Below are 18,114 nucleotides of genomic sequence, written 5' to 3'. Positions count from 1 at the left end.
TAGAAAACAATTTGCAACTATATAAGAAAAGTGAACTAAGTTATTCAAACCACTTAACCCAAAATTCCAACTACTGTGGCATCATACTTCTTCCAAAGGGAATAAAGATAGCAAAAAAGAGTCCAAATATACAAATACTCATAGGTGCATTATTTGTGATTACAAAAAGCTAGAAGCAAAATGTATGCCCAGTGATTAGATGTTAGTGGAACAAACTGTGATATATGAATGTAACTGAATGCATAATTAAAAATAACAAATATGTTGAAAGAAGAGAAAGATGAGAAAATGTATATAAAGTGATACATAGTGAAGAAAGCAGTCAAAGGACATACACACACACACACACACACACATATATACATAATTGCAATAACACTTAACAATAATAAAAAGTCTCCTGACTTCAGGACCTGAGTTCAAATCTGACCTCAGACACTTAACACTTCCTAGGTGTGTGATCTTGGGCAAGTCACTTAACCGCAAATGCCTCAGCAAAAAAGAGAGAGAGAGAGAGAGAGAGAGAGAGAGAGAGAGAGAGAGAGAGAGAGAGAGAGAGAGAGAGAGAGAGAGGGAGAGAGAGAGAGAGAGGGAGAGAGAGAGAGAGAGAGAAAGAAAAAGAAAAAGAAAGAAAGAAAAAATGAGTGAAGAATAAGTTATTTTTGAATGATGCATTATCTACAGAAGTACAAAATCCTTAATATACAGTATTGCCAGCCAAAAGCACGAGTAACCCATTTAAACTCTGACCTTATCCTAAAATTCCAATCTCACAGATTAGTTTTAAGATAGAGCTAAGGTACAGGTTTCTAGGGCAGGTAGGTGATGCAGCGGATAGAGTACTGGACCTGAAGTCTCAAATGCAGTCTCAAATACTACTAGCTGTGTGGCTCAAGGCAAATCATATAACCTATTTGCTCAGTTTCCTGAACTGTAAAATGAGGATAAATAATAGCACCTACCTCACAGGTTATTGGGAGAATCAAATGAGAGCATATTTGTGAAGTTCTCAGCACAGCCTGGCACATAATAGGTGCTATATAAATGCTGATTCTCTTTCTTTCCCTTCATCTAGTCTGTCTTTGACTCCTATAACAAATACTGACACCAGCTTTTGTTGGCCCAGGGACAGTTAGGACAGTAATGTATTGATATTGGAAGGCAATATAGGTATTAAAAGAATTCACTAATCACCTCAAGAAAGATATCCCAAAATAAAAACTCCAAGAAACATTACAGCCATATTTCAGAATTATTAGGTCAAGTAAAAAATACTGCAAATGGCTAGAAAGAAACAATTCAAATACCAGGGAGTCACAATCAGGACTGCATAGGACTTGGCAGCTTCAACATTAAAAGATCACAGAACACAATATTCTGGAAAGCAAGGGAGCTAGGACTACAAACAAGAATCATTTGCCTAGTCAAATTAGGCATAATACTCCATGGGGAAAAATGTTCATTCAATGAAATAGAAGGATTTCAAGCTTTCATAAGAAGACTAAAATTAAACCGAAAAATTGATCTCTAATATCAAAACCTAAGGGAAACATAAACAGATTAAAAAGGAAAAGAAAACATACCTTTACGTTCTAATAAATTCAATAAAGACAAACTATTTAAACCCTACATGGGAAAATTATACTTATAATTCTTGAAAATTGTGTTGCTAGCATGATAATTGTGGAAATATGTATAGAAGAATTGCACATGGTTAGCATATATTGGATTACTTGCTGTCTAGGGGAAAAGGAAAGGGGAAGAAAAAAATTTGGAACAAAAGGAACAAGAGTAAATGTTGAAAACTATCTTTGTGTATATTTTGAAAATAAAAAGCTATTTTTAAAGTAATAAAGGGACATATGTAAAGTTAAAAAATAAAATTGTATTGCTAATAATATAGCTAGAATGAATATACATGAGTATAAAGTAAATTTGAGGAAATGACATTTAAAAATTAAAGGATGAAGAAGAAGGGAACACTACATGCAGGAGGGGAAAGATAGAATAAGGTAAATTATTTCACATGAAGAGGTACAAAAGAGCTATTACAGTGGAAGAAAAGATGGGAGAATGGGAGAAGGGCATCACTTGAACCTTACTTTTATCAGTATTAACTTAAAAGTATTAGCTCAAAGGAGGAATAATATATATAATTAGTAGAATGTAGAAATCTGTCTTACCTAACAGGGAATTAGAAGGGGAGGAGATCAAGTAAAAGGGTGAGGGGGTTGACAAAATGGAGGGAAGATAACAGGAGGTAGTAGACAGAAGTAAAACACTGATGGGAACGGAAAGAATGAAAAGAAAAAGAAGACAAACAGGAGAAAGAAGAGGATGAAGGGAAATACACAGGTAATAATCATAACTGTGGATGTGGATGGGATGAACTCTCCAATGAAGTGGAAATGGATAGTACAGTGGCTCATAATTCTACAATACAAGAAACACACTTGAAACAGAGAAAAAGAAAGAGGCTACAGCAGAATCTATTATACGTAGCTGAAGTAAAAAAAAAAAAAAAAAAGCAGGAGTAATAATCCTGATCTCAAAGTAAAAGCAAAAATAGAACTAATTAAAACAAATATAGAAGGAAACTACATCTTGCTAAAAGATATCATAGACAATGAAGCAATATCAATACTAAACATATATGCACCAAATGGCATAGCATTCAAATTCTCTTTTTAAAATGTCTTGTCTTTTTTTTTTCTAATAATATTTTATTTTTTCCAAATACATAAAGGTAGTTTTCAACATTCATTTTTAATCTTTTTTTTCTTTTGTGAAGCAATTGGGATTAAGTGACACACTCAGGATCACACAACTAGAAAGTACTAAGTGTCTGAGGCTGGATCTGATCTTAGGTCCTCCTGATTCCAAGGCCAGTGTGCCATCTAGCTCCTCAACATTTGCTTTTGTAAGATTTTGTATTCTAAATTTTTCTCCCTGCCTCCTTGATTTACCCCCCTCCCCAAGCCAGCAAGTAATCTGATAAAGAGTATATATGTACAATCCTCTTAAACATATTTCCATCTTGTGCAAAAAAAAAAAAAAAATCAAATCAAAAGAAATCAAAAGAAAAAAAAAAGCCACAGGAAGAAAGACAGATAAACAAACAAAACCATGAAAATACTATGGTTCAATCCATAGTCAATCTCCATAGTTGTCTCTCTGGATTCGATGAGCATGTCCCATCCCAAGTCCATTTTCTAATGCCTTGAATCACCACATTGTTGAGAAGAGCCAAGATCATCACAGTTGATTATCACATAATCATATAACATAACATATGTTATCTGTACAATGTTTTCCTAGCTCAGCTCACTTCATTCAGCATCAGTCCATGTAGGTCTTTCTAGGTTTTTCTGAAATCAGCCAGTTCATCAATTCAAGTGATTTCTTGCCATAACTTATCATAACTTATTTCGCCATTCCCCAATTGACAGGCATCCACTCAATTTCCAGTTCCTTGCCATTACAAAAAAGCTGCTATAAATGTTTTTGCACATATGAGTCCTTTTACCTTTTTATTATCTCTTTGGAATACAGACCTGGTAGTGAGACTAGCATTTAAATTCTTTAAAAATGTTTTTTTTTTATTTTTTAATAGTTTTTATTTACCAGATATATGCATGGGTAATTTTACAACATTGACATTGCCAAACCTTTTGTTCTAATTTTTCCCCTCCTTCCCCCTCCCCAGATGGCAGGTTGACTAATACATATTAAATATGTTAAAGTATAAATTAAATACAATATATGTATATGTAGTATTCAAATTCTTTTTTTTCCCCTGAGGCTGGGGTTAACTGACTTGCCCAGGGTCACACAGCTAGGAAGTGTTAAGTGTTTGAGACCAGATTTGAACTCTAGTCCTCCTGAATTCAGGGCCGGTGCTCTATCCACTGCATCACCTAGCTGCCCCTCATTCAAATTCTTAATGGAGATGCTAAGTAAGTTACAAAAAGAAACCATACTAATAGGGGATCTCAACTGTCCCCATCAAGAATTTAATAAATCCAACCAAAAATAAACAAGAAACTAAAAAAGTAAATAGGATATCAGAAAAGTTATACATGACAAACCACTGGAAAAAGCTGAATCGGAACCAAAAGTAATATACATTTTCTTAGTATCATATGGCACTAAATAAAAAATTGAACATGTAATGAGGCATAAAAACTTCAAAAGTAAATGGAGAAAAGCAGAAGTATTAAATATATTCTTTTCAAATCATAGTGTAATAAAAATTACATCCAGCAAAGGGAAATAGGAAGATAGATTAAAAATTAATTGGAAACTAAATAATATAATCCTAAAGAATAAGAGTGTCTATTTCAAAGTCCGATTCTTTTTGTACAGCAAAACAACTGTTTGGACATGTATACATATATTGTATTTAATTTATACTCTAACATATTTAACATGCATTGGTCAACCTGCCATCTGGGGGGGGGGGAAGGAAGGGAAAAATAAGAACAAAAGATTTGGCAATTTTCAATGTTGTAAAATTACCCATGCATGTATCTGATAAATAAAAACTATTAAAATAAAAAAAAAAAGAATAAGGGTGTCAGAGAACATAACCAAGAAACAATTAATTTCGTTAAAAAAAATGACAACAATGAGACAACATACCAAAATTTATGGCATATAGACAAAGTAGTAATTAGAGAAAAATTTACTTCTCCAAATTCTTATATCAACAAAATGGAAAAAGAACAGATCAATGAATTGGGCATGCAATTAGAAAAATTTAAAAAGAACAAATTAAGAATTCTCAATGAACCACCACATTGGAAATCCAGGAAATCAAAGGTGAGATTAATAAATTTGAAATAAAAGTAAAACAAAACAAAACAAAACTGAGCTAACAAAAAAATCTACATACTGGTTTTATGGGGGAAAAATCAATAAGAGAAGTCATTGGTTAATTTTATTTAAAAAAAAGAAAGAAAGAAAACAAATACTTAGCATCAAAAATGGAAAGTGTGAAGTCACCATCAATGAAGAAAAAATAAAAGCAATCACTAGGAAATATTTTGCCCAATTATATAGCAATAAATTGACAATCTGAGTAAAATTTATAAATATTTATGAAAATATAAATTACCAAGATTAACAGATTAGGAAATAGAATGCCTAAATAATCCCATCTTTAAAAAATAAATTGAACAAGTCAATAATGAACCTCTAGGAAAAAAATCCCTAGGAACTGATGAATTCACGAGTGAATTTTACCAAATATTTAAAGAACAATTAATCCTAATACTATATAAACTTGGAAAAATAGGCAAAGAAGGAGTCTTATAAAATTTATTTTATGACATAAATCATAATGCTGATATCTAAGCCAAAAACAACTAAAATAGAGAAAGAAAATTATGGATTGATTTCCTTAATGAATATTAATGCAAAATTTTGAACAAAATACTAGCAAGATGGTTACAACAATATATCATAAGGATTATACATTATGAGCAAGTAGGATTTGTACCAGGAATGTAGGGTTAATTCAGCTTTAGGAAAACTATCATCATAATTGGCCATTTCAATAACAAGACCGACAGAAATATGATTATCTTTCCCCCCTTTTTAAAGTGAGGAGTACCTCAGTAGATACTGAAAAAACGTTTGACAAAATACAGTACCCATTCCTATTTTTAAAAAAAGAGTAAAGAGCATAGGAATAAAGGGAGTGTTCTCCTTAAAAATTATAAGTAATATCTATCTAAAACTATCAGCAAGTATTACCTTTAATGAGGATAAACCAGAAACCTTCCCAATAAATGTTGAAGAGGATGTGAGAAAATTGGGATACTAAAGCACCATTAATGGAGTTGTGAACTGATTCAATCATTCTAGAGAACAATTTGGAGCTATGCCCAAAGGACAAACAAACTATGTACTCTTTGACCCAGCAATACTATACAATACTTGAACCATATCCCAAAGGTATCATTAAAAAAAAAAAAAAAAGGAGAAAGGACATATATTTGCAAAAATATTTATAGCAGCTCTTTTTGTAGTGGCAAAATATTGGAAACTGAGGGGATACCCATAACTTGAGGAATGGTTGAACAAGCTGTGGCATATTATGTAATGAAATCCTATTGTGCAATAAGAAATGATGAACAGATTTCAGAAAAACTTGAAAGACTTGTATGAATTGAAGCAAAGTGAAATGAGTAGAACCAGAAAAACATTGTACACATATTGGCAACCCTGTGTGATGATCAACAATGAATTACTCAGCTCTTCTTAGCAGCACAATGATCCAAAACAAGAATAAAGAACTCATGAAAGAAAATATTATTCACATCCAAATAAAGGACTAATTGATTCTGAATGTAGACGGAATCATATTTTTTCCACCTCAAAATTTATAAAATATCTAGGAATACATTTACCAAGACAGACTCAGGAAATATATGAATATAAACATATTTCTTCATAGAAATAAAGAGCAGAATTAATTACTCATGGATAAAGAATATTTATTGTTAATAAAATATTAAATTTAAAAATATTAAAAATTTTATATTTAAAATATTAATTATTGAAATATTTAAAATGACAATATTACCTAACAATTTATAGATTCAGTGACATGACAACTGAATTACTAAAGGATTGCTTAAAGAACGAGACAAAATTATAACAATTCATCTGGAGAAATAAAAGATAACAGTTGCTGCCCCTTAGGGCTAACAGGGGAGTCAAAAGCAACATTACAGAGCTATAGTTCTTAAACTTTTTAGTCTCTTTTACAATCTTAAAAATTGAGGCCCCAAATAACTAGTTTTCAGGTAATAATTATCAATATTTAACCATGTTAGAAATTAAAATGTCTTAAGAGTATTATAGAAAACAGTTTTGACCTTGCAGACACACACACATACACACACACACACACACACACACACACACACACACACACACACACAGGAGTCCCTAGACCATACTTCAAGAATTGCTGATTTTGAGAACCACTTTAAATCCTGCCTTGAATACTTACTTGGGGTAAGGCATTGAATATTCTTAGGCTTCAATTTTCTCATTTATAAAATAAATAGTACTCAAATATTTCTAAGGTTACTTTCATTTAATTTTTTTTTTGATAATAGCTTTTTATTTTCAAAACACATGCAAAGATAATTTTCAACATTCAACCTTGCAAAATCCCTAAGGTTACTTTCAACTCTAAATTCATGATCCAATGCACATATATAAACAAATTTAAAAAATGAGTAAATATTGTTCAGTCATTCAATCAATTATTTATGATCTTGGAGAACCTACTATCTAGGGGGTTTTCTTGGCTAGGATGCTGGAATGGTTTAATATTTTCTTCTCCATTGGATTAAGGCAAACAAGGATGAAGTGACTTGTCTCTCTGAGGCTGCATTTGAACTCAGTTCTTCCTAACTCCAAGTTTAATACATTATCCACTGAACCACCTTGTTGTTCAATTGTATCTTATTCTTTGTGCCCCTTCTTGACAAAGATGCTAGCTTGGTTTTTGTAATTTTTTCTCCAGTTCATTTTATAGATGAGGAAACCGAAGCAAAAAGTGTTTTGCCCAGGATCACACATGCCAGAGGCAGTATTTTAACACAGGAAAATGAGTTTTCCTGACTCCAAGACTGGCACTCTATCTACTATGCCACTCAGCTTCACTGATGATGGATAGTAGAAAGTTAATCCAAGTTCAGGCAATAGGGGAATATGTTTGGATAGCCTTCTGTTTAGGAACTCCCTCCTCCGAGGAAGGAGAGGTTCTCTTTATGTCACAGCTTCTAATAGAAACTTAACTGATCCAGAAGTAAATCTAGATTTTTATCATTTTCTCTGTGAAATGAGAGTTGTAGGATTCAGGTTTGCCTCTTATACTCAGGCAAAGAAAAAGCTACAATATACTGATAATAAATGGACATATAAGAATTCATCCATTTTAGAACAGAAGGAAATGGTAGTTATTTGACTACCTGGTTGATTCTTAGTGAATTTCTTAAGCTTTCTGAGCCTCAGTTGCCTCGTTTGTGAAACTGGGACAATAGCATTTACCTCATGCTATTGTTGTGGAGAGCAAATGAGATAAAGCACATAAAGAACCCTGCAAACCTTAAACCTTAAAGTGAAGGTTTAATGAATTTGAGTAATTATTTGAGTAATCATTAGTGGCAGGTGAATAAATATGCATGCAGGATAAATTGAAAGGTAGACTGCATGGTAGAATTAATATCAAAACATAAGCACTTAAAATAAGCACTTTCTCTGTTCAAGATTCTTTACTAAAGTTCTAATCCAATAGATTGTCACGGTGTGGCTTTGATCTTGGGCTTTTAGAGGATTTCTCAGTGAAGAAAAATCTCTGGCAGAGTCTGAGAGTTTCACATAGGAAGTGGCACCTAAGTTGGTATTTGAAGGGTGAGAAGTATTTCAATAGGCAAGGATGAGGAAGGAATACAGCCCACCACCCCAAGGCATGGGAGACAATTTACATAAAGGCAAAAAAAAAAAAAAATGGTCTGTACTGATCAAACTGTTAGCTATCACCTCAGCCCAGCCACTGGGGTAATGGAACCCAAACATTACATCAGAACAACAAACAGAGAAGCTTTTCTCCATCTCAGAAATGGAACCAACCTTAAGAATCTGGTTCAAAAGTATGATTAAGACAGGCCAATTAGAACAGAAGGAGTGCACAGGGGTCTGTGGTTGGGCCAAGGAGAAAACCAACAGCAGAGAGATCGGATTTCCTGAGGCTAAGAATTAGAGGGAACTCCAGTGAAGGGTGGAGAAGGCATCTGTCCAAGCCCACAGCTGTGTTGCCTTCAGCTGAGATGGGGAGGGGATGAAGCAAAAAAATGACAGGTTGACTATCTGCATGAAGTAAATCATCATTAATCAAAGCCCTACACTCCTCCCTTCATGTTTTCCTGACCTTGCTCTTTGCTCTCTTCCATCCTTCAGACAGGACAATGAGCATGGACCATTTCCAGCAGGTTTGCTGACTCTCTCCTTGCCTTTTAATCATCCCTAAACTCCTCCAGGGCCTATCCCTGAAGTACAGAATAGCATCTGCAAAAACAGCCCAAAACAACTTGAAACTAAGGGAGTAACCTTGGGATCAGATTTTTTTCAATCTTTTTATGGTTGATAACATGTTTGATTTTTTAAAAATAATTTTATTTATTTTTATTCTGAACCTAATCAACATTAAACAAATATTTCTATATGCCAACAGAAAAAAAGAGTGCATAAAACTGTGAGTCTATAATTAGCAGCTTGCTTTTATTTTTAAGTATACAATAAATTCAATGTATTATTTTCAAAAATATCTAACTTGCCTGAGTTTCCTATTTACTTTTGTTCTATATTTTATATAGTTTTAAAAACAATTAATGATCCCCTCTTTCTACTTACTATTCCTTTCCCATTTTAATAACCCCATTTCTAGTTTTTCACACTTTGCCAAAAAAATGGAAAGAAAAAAATAAAACGCCAAATACACATAGTCAAATAAAACAAATTTCCCTCACTAACCAAATCCAAAGATGGATATCTCATTCTGCACTTTAAATTCATCAACCTCTGTTAGGAGGAATGTAATGTATTTTATCCTCAGCCTTTGGAAATATGTCTGGTCACTATATTGATCGAAACTCTAAGTTCTTTAAAGTTCTTTTTCTTTACAATATTATTTTATATAAATTATTCTCCAGGTTCTGCTCACTTTACTTTGCATCAGTTTATACAAATCTTCCCAAGTGTGTCTGAAATTATCCTTTTCACTATCTCTTAGTGTACGAGAGCATTCCATTACATTCATATACCATGATTTGTTCAATCATTTCCCAATTTGTGAGTACCCCTTCAGATTCCCATTTTTGTCATCACAAAAAGAGACGCTATATAAAAGGGAAAAGGACCCATATGTAAAAATGTCTGTAGCCGCTCTTTCTATAGTGGTAAGAAACTGGAAATTGAGTGGATGTCCTTCAGTTAAAGAATGACTTTATAAGATATGGTATCTGAATGTAATGGAATATTAATGTTCTGTAAGAAATGATAAGCAGTATTTCAGAAAAGTCTGGAAAGATTCATATGAACTGATACTGAGTGGAGTGAGTAGACCAAAAGAACATTATACACAGTAACGAGATTGTGAGATGATCAATTGTGATGGACTTGGTTCTTTTCAACAATGAGGTGATTCAAGGAAATTCTAATAGATTAGTGATAGAAAGTGCCCTTCACATCCAGAGAAAGAACTATAGAGACTGAATGTGGATCAAAGCATAGTATTTTCATCTTTGTTGTTGTTATTTTCCTTTCTGTATTTTTTTCCCTTTTGATCTGATTTTTTTTGGGGGGTGCAGTATGATGAATGTGGAAATAGGTTTAGAAGAATTGCACATATTTAACCTATATCAGATTGCTTACTGTCTAGGAGAAGGGGAAAGGAGGGAGAAAAATTTGAAACACAAAGTTTTGCAAAAGTGAATGTTGAAAACTATCTTTGCAAATATTTGAAAAAATAAAAAGAGATGCTATAAATATTTTTCTAATATGGTTCCTTTTCTTTCTTTGCTCTCTGAGATAAAGATCTAATAATGTTATTGCTGGCTCAACAGGTATATTCAATTTTATGATCTATGGAGCAAAGTTTCAAATTATTCTCCATACTCTACATATACAATGTATTAATGCTCCTGCTTTCTTACAGCTGTTCCAACATAACTGTTATTTTCTGCTTTTGTCATTCATGCAAATTTAATAGATAAGAGTTGGAAACTGAGTTGTTTTAATTTGCATTTTTCTTGTTATTAGTTATTTGGAAATTTTTTAAAAATATGGTTGTTGAATGCTTGAATTTCTTCTTTTGGGAACTATTTATTCATATCTTTTGCTTATTTATTTACTAGGTAAGGATTCAGACTTTTCCCTACAAGGGCCATGAACCAGAGTATCCAAAAAGGCAAAAAAATGATGGTAGAGGTCAAGGACAGAACAACACAGACACTAGAATCTGGTTTCCATCATTCCCACCACTTCCTTCCAGATAATACACAGCTCAACATCTCTATAATCCCAAAATGAGAATGATTATATCCTATTTCATAGTATTCAGAAGAGTATCCTCAAACTATGCCCAGACTTTCTGCAGATCCCAGAGGAGGAAGGAACATCAAGTCATTTCATGGCACAAAGGCAAACTCCAGAAGGTGGCACTGGGTGATTTGGCACTGTGTCCCATTCCTCTAGTGGGAGGCTGTTTGCCAGCTACTTAACCCAGTTGATTAGGAATTTCCTGCCCATCATTAGGGCTGCCCATCTGTTTGCTCCCTCCCTCCAATGGTCTGCATTTCTGTTGTCCTTTTGTGGGAGATCTGTTGTTTCTACACAGTCAATCCCCAATTTTTAGTACCTCCTTAATGTCTAGTTTTTGCATCACAAAAAAGAAATGTTTTTGTACATATGTTTCATTTTCCTCTTTCTTTGATCTCTTTGAGAAAAGAGTTAATAGTGGTTTGCTGGGTCAACAGGTATGTACATTTTTGTGATCTTTGGGGATTTAGTTTCAAGTCATTCTCCATAGCTCCACCAGTAATGTATTAATGTTTCTGAATTCCTACAGTTGCTCTTGTTACAGTCCACTTGGGAACATTCATTCTAACTTATCCCAGTAACTTCCAGTGATATTTTGATTGCCTGAGAAGCCAAGCCTCCCTTTTTATAGTGCACTCTGCTGACTGAGAAAAGTTTGGTCAAGTTGAGATAGCCATGAGAATAGCAACTAGCCAGTTAAATTCTACCTTCTGCCATTTGGCAATATTCCATATTGCAGCCCAGACTTCCCAATCAGGTTCTTCACAAGTTAATATTCTTAGCCTGAAGGTTAAGGTGTAACTCTTCTCTAAGTCAAACAATCAAATATAACTATTATTTCATGGCTGCCTCTTTAGTTCAAATTATAGAAACACAAACAGAAAGAACAAGAGAGAGAACAAAGTCAAAAATTTCAGAACTTCTATCCAAATGTCCTTTTAAACATCTGGGTCATTAAAAAATAATAAAATAAAACATAATAGACAGGTGTCTCCTACCCAAGATTTTGTTGAGAGGGATGCTTACTGTTCCCACTACTTAAATGATGTATACCATGGATCTTGTACAATCTTTCTACTTTCTTCCTTACTGTTAATGAAGGGTGTGATGACTTTTAAATTTAATTTAAATCAATAAGCATTTATTAAACATTCATTCTGTGCCAGATACTGTGCCAGTATTTGAAGAAACAAAAACAAAAAGAGACAGGAGATAGCACTTGATCTGAGCCTTACCAGGAGCTTGGGATACAAAGAAGCAAAGATAAAGAGGGAAACGCAATCTAGGTATGGGGGACAACCTATGAAAAGGCACAAAGAGAGAAATTATGATGGTGTATATTGAGAAAAAGATCTAAACCCAGGTTAGATGTAATATAGAGTAGATGAAAAAAGAATAATTGAAATCAGGTTGATGGATTCCCTGAGATACTAGGCTAGACCTATTCATAGTCTGTAGGCAGTGCTCATCTGAGACAGTTGGACCCTGGTCCAATTCAAGAAGATCTTCTTAGTTTTAGGAGTCCCTTCTCCAAACAGGAGATCATGTCTTACTCTTCTATTACTATGGAATAGATAACAATTTCCAAATAGGTGCTGAAAAATTATTCATTTGTTTTGTTTTATTTATCTGAATATCACCTGAATTATTCTTTAGATTAATTCATCATTTCCTACCAAGTAGTCAGCTAATACTCAAAATCCACAAAGAGATGGCTGTCTAACTTTTTGATATTTATTATATGGCATATTTAGGGGTAGGAATTGCAAGTTGACTTTAAATATTTATACTGGGCTACTTTTTTCATTCTGTTTTAATCCCCAATCACATATGGGTCTGAGGTAGCTAGGTGGCAGACCTAGATTTCAAATTTGGCCTCCAAGGCTCACTACCTTATGACATTTAATTGCTTTGGTTTTTTCACCTATAAAATGTTGGAGGTGAAGAAGTTGGAGTTGGAAAAGAAAATAGCAAACCAGTCCAGTATCTTTGCCATGAAAAGCACAAATGAGTTCACAAAATGAGTTGAACATAATTGAACAACTATAAATTTTGGTTAAGAATTGTCCATATCTGCCATGTCTTCTCATTATCCAATGAAGTATGAACAACAGGCTTTATGCTCAACCAGATGGATTGAGAAATCAATTTCCCAAGAAGGAAAACTATGGAGATTCCAGAAAAAAGACCATTTACCATCTTCAGAAGGCCACTTCTCTAATCCTTCCCTATTGTTCCCATACATCTATCTGGCATCCATTCTGTAAACAGGTGTGCTGCTTACAGCTACTCTCAAGATTTTTGGTTTGCTATTTTCTTTTCCAACTCCAACTTCTTCAACTCCAACATATTATAAGTGAAAAAACCAAGATTTTGGCATATCATTAATATAAACTCAGTAAGTAGTCTGTTGACAAGCATCTCTTGTTGATGGACTGTTCACCAGTATGTCTTAAACACAATTTAATCATTTCTAACAGCAATCCAGCCTTCCATTTTAATAAGTCAACTAAAATAGAAGTATTAAATACAACAGATGAAAACAAAATCAGTACAGGATCACAAGCAAATTATAAAAAACAACTATAGTCCAAAAGAGTTTAGTGCCACTCTTTTCACTTATTTCAAGATAGTACAATCTACATTAATATCAGTCTGATCTTCTACTTCTCTCCCTACATCAATATTGTTGTCTACATAGTTGATAATTACAGAATAGGATGTAGCAATAAAGTAGATATTATGAAATACTATGCTTTTCAAACATTTGATAAGTCTTTCCAAATTTTATTGACACAATTATAACAATTAGAGAACTAGTTCTTCAAGCAAAGAAAACCTTAAGTAAAATAATAATATCTGAAATTGATACAGTAATTCAAGGCTTAACAAGAACATTGTGCATATTACTAATTTAAGATTCAGATAATTTAGCTACTGAATTATCAAGACATGACAAATTATTAGGGTCAGTTCTTCCCTTTTCCTAGACTAAGGGGAGGAGGACTATCCAAACATGGATCTAAACTTTTTTCCACTCTGTATACAATATGGCTATTTTGTTTCTCTGCTTTTGTCCTGCTCTGTCATTCAGATATTTTTACTGACCAACTCTAATCGTAAAATTCTAAGAATACATTTCAAGAAATATCTTAAAATCCTATTAATCCAATAACATACTTAAATATGATCTTAGTTTGCAATATCTTTTCAAGGTTAATTTCCCTCAAAGCAGTTGGAAATTTTTAAGTTAAAATTCAGATTCAAATTTTTATTAGGAAAGTCAAATCAGAAAGAATCATCAGAAAGAAAACCCTCCAGAGGTTACAATTACTTAATACAAAATTAGGGCAATAGGTTTTTCAAGTAAAATGTCCCTGGGGAGGGACTAACTACCATTAATTATGACAATCACTGTTAAATTGGTTCTCTACAGGCCCAAAGGGCTATCAAACTGCTTAGTCTTTAACCTAGCAAAATGACTACTAGGTCTATATCCAAAAGAGATCAAAGAAAAAAGAAAAAAGACCCATATGCAAAGAAATTTTTATAGCAGCTCTTTTTGTGGTAGCAAAGAATTGAAAATTGAGGGGATGTTCATCAGTTGGGGAATGGCTGAACAAGTTGGGATATGTGATTGTGTTGAAATAATTTTGTGCTATAAGAAATGCTGAGGGGGATGGTTTTAGAAAAACATAGCAAGAACTATATGAACTTATGCAAAGTGAAATGAGAAGAACTAGGATATCATTGTGCAAAATAATAGCAATCAATGTAGTAATGATCAACTATGAAAGACTAGGCTACTCTGAATGATATAATCATTCAAGACAATTTCAAAGGCCTTGTGATGAAAAATGCTGTCTCTTTCAGAGACAGAACTGAAGAACTGAGTGTAAACTGAATTTTCTTACTTTCTTTATTTTTCTTATTTTTAAAATAATTATGGCTAATATGGAAATACATTTTTTCACATGTATAATTGATATTATATTGCTTACCTTTTCAGTGGGAAAGAGAAAGAGAATTTGGAACTGAGCATTTTAAAAGAAAAGAATGTTGAAAATAAGCAAAAAAACTTTTAAAACATTTAGTTCTCTCTCAGTCATAGTTCTGACACATTTAGATAATGTTACTAATTCTGATTCCCATATACAACCACATATCTATAATCACACTTCTTCCCCATTACACAATATAGGTCAATTTATGATAATCATACCAATATACCAAAACTCAATTTCTATTTAGTTGTGACACATTACACTGAATAGTTTCAAGACTGTAAAAAAAAAATTAAAGTGAAAACAAATACTATTTTCATAAAGGAAATTTAGAAAACCAGGCCCCAAAATCCTTTGATTACCAATATGGAAAGAAAATTTTCTTTAAATCTTTTGTTCAGTCAAGTGGTACTTTGCACTTCTAAGTTTGGTAACTGCTTTGAGAGATTATAACATTTCAGTCAACTCATCCTTGGCCAACTTAAAGTGATGGTTTACTTAATAATATTTATTGATCAGGATGAATTTGTATGAAAAATTTCTTTCCACATGGGTTTCCAGATGAGTTTGTCAATGCCTTTCCCTCTTGATATGTCTTTGCATATGGGTACAATTTGGGTATGTCTTCTTGTTGGATTTTCCCCTATCTACACTAAGAGGTGTGAGATGACTCTGAGGGCAGCATAGGGCATCCTAGTGAGATACTAATGAAAGACAAGGTACCTGAGATCTTGAGAGTTGTAAGAGAGAACAATGAAGGGGCCAGAGACGCTGGGCTTGAAAGTTACTGCATATAGGGGCAGCTAGGTGGCGTAGTGGCTAGAGCATCAGCCTTGAATTCAGCAGGATCCGAGTTCAAATCAGATCTCAGACACTTAACACTTCCTAGCTGTGTGACCCTGAGCAAGTCACTTAACCCCAGTTGCCTCAGCAAAAAAAAAAAAAAAAAAAAAAAAAAAAAGAAGTCACTACATATATAGCATTTACAAGGCTAGTTCCTGACTATAGTGCTAAATCTGAGTACTCCGAAGTACTTGAATATACAAGGATAGGTGAATGAGCTGCCTAAATATTACCTCAGCTTGGACTTCATTAAGATTCAACCAGGGAGAAAAACAAGCATGAAATAGCAAAGAATGAAATGAGCAGAACCAAGGGAACCATGTATATGCTAACCCCAATACTGTTTGAAAATTGTAGTAATTATTCTGAGTATTATAATTACTCAAATCAAAACTTTCTTTCAAGTATATGTGATTTCATGTACAACTCTCCCATGCCTAAGGGGTATCGGGAGTTACTGAGGCAAGGGGGAAAAAAAACTCAATAATTTCTTTCCATTTAGCTTGGAGCTAGGAAGAATCTGCCACCGTGTACATTTAACCGACATAACCTCTGAAAGGGCTGGCCACACCTTCACAGAACGCAGACTAAGACTCTCGTGGATCATCTCACAAGAGTTCGTCACATGACACGATGATTGTGACATCACAGAACACAAAGCAGAGTAAGATTCTCCTGGATCATCTATCTAACAAGAATTCATCACGTGACACGATGATTGCGACATCACGGAACACAAAACAGAGTAAGACCCATGGATCATCTAACAAGAGTTCATCACGTGACACGATGATTGTGACATCACAGAACACAAGGCAGAGTAAGACTCTCGTGCATCATCTATCTAACAAGAGTTCATCACGTGACACGATTGTGACATCACAGAATACAAAGCAGAGTAAGACTCTCGCCCATCATCTAACAAGAGTTCATCACGTGACACGATGATTGTGACATCACAGAACACAAGGCAGAGTAAGACTTGTGGATCATCTAACAAGAGTACATCACGTGACACAATAATTGTGACATAATCCACGACTGTCTGGGAGGTTTCTTTTGCTTTCTGGCTGTTTGGGGTTCAGCGTCCCTACTTTTAGTATTCTTAAGTATTTCTACGGCAAAAGTCTCCTCGAAATCATAGAATGGGGAAAGACAGGAGATATCTATAAACTATAATAGTTATAACACATGTATACATAATAGCTATAAAAAATGCGCTATTTCTAAACCTCATTGGGCCTCAGAGTCTCCTTCGGCGATATGAGGACCAGTTGTCCTTGACGGCTCCCGGTATTTCCGTGAATGCCGAGAAGTGGGTGAAAGGGTTTGTTACTGTTCCGCAGGCAGAAAGTGAAAGGCCATCAGAGCCAGGGGGCGCCGGAGCAGGCAGAGCCGGAGGCGGAGCCTGCCAGTCTCGGGGACACTCGGAAGGCGTTTTGGGGGGATGGGAATTCAGTGCCCGGCAGACACGTTTGCTGAGAACAGGACTACACTCTGCAAACTACGGGAGTCTTGGAGAAGTGCAGGGAGGAATGGGGAGCCCGGGCGGCTGGGGGCTGGGGGCAGAAACTCACAGATTGCGCAGGAGCCCCGCTCCAGCTCCGACTCCGGCTCCGGTTCCGGCTCTTGCAGCAGCGGCAGCGGCAACAGCGGCGGCAGCGCGGCCGGCCTTCTGCAGCATTCTTAGCGCCATCTTTCCGTCAGACGCTAAGCTCCAGCTCCAGGCTCTCACGCCTACTGTTCGGCCCGGGCCTCAGACACCTTCCCCGGGCTGCGACTGCACCCGCTCTGAGTTTCCCTGCTCGTGCCACACGCGGCGCGGCTGCCCGGGTGCCGATTGGCCCGAGGGGGCGGCGCGGCGGGGTGCCCAGGCCAAGGTCGCGGGCAGGGCCTCTGCCGTGGGAGCCGGTGCTCCTCTGGCGCTTTTAAATCTTTTTTGTGTCTTTTCTGGGATTTTGTATTATTTCACTTCAGATAAGCCCGGCCACTGTCTGACACTAGTTGCTCAGGCACCAACTCGAATGGAAACTTTTTCTCAGAATTTGAAACATGTATCCTCATTTTTCCCCCTATATTTTCATCAGTTTTGCTGACTTTCCCCCTTTTCCTTTTATTTTTATATATTTTAATCATATGGGGTAATGAG

The 18,114-nt window shown here is 35.0% G+C and overlaps 1 protein-coding gene across 1 annotated transcript in view; it reads right to left on the bottom strand.

The window, feature by feature from the left end:
• The window catches only part of CLYBL (citramalyl-CoA lyase), a 346,453-nt gene extending 328,608 nt beyond the window's left edge, over positions 1-17,845 (bottom strand). Inside the window, exon 1 of the mRNA XM_074299446.1 lies at positions 17,543-17,845. Within this exon, the coding sequence (XP_074155547.1) occupies positions 17,543-17,661 (119 nt within the window). The 5' untranslated portion in view covers positions 17,662-17,845. The remainder of the gene's footprint in view (positions 1-17,542) is intronic.
• Positions 17,846-18,114: the final 269 nt, after the last annotated feature.

Source organism: Sminthopsis crassicaudata, chromosome 3 (assembly GCF_048593235.1).
Source record: "Sminthopsis crassicaudata isolate SCR6 chromosome 3, ASM4859323v1, whole genome shotgun sequence".
Lineage (NCBI taxonomy): Eukaryota > Metazoa > Chordata > Mammalia > Dasyuromorphia > Dasyuridae > Sminthopsis > Sminthopsis crassicaudata.
This window is presented reverse-complemented; position numbering and strand designations above follow the sequence as displayed.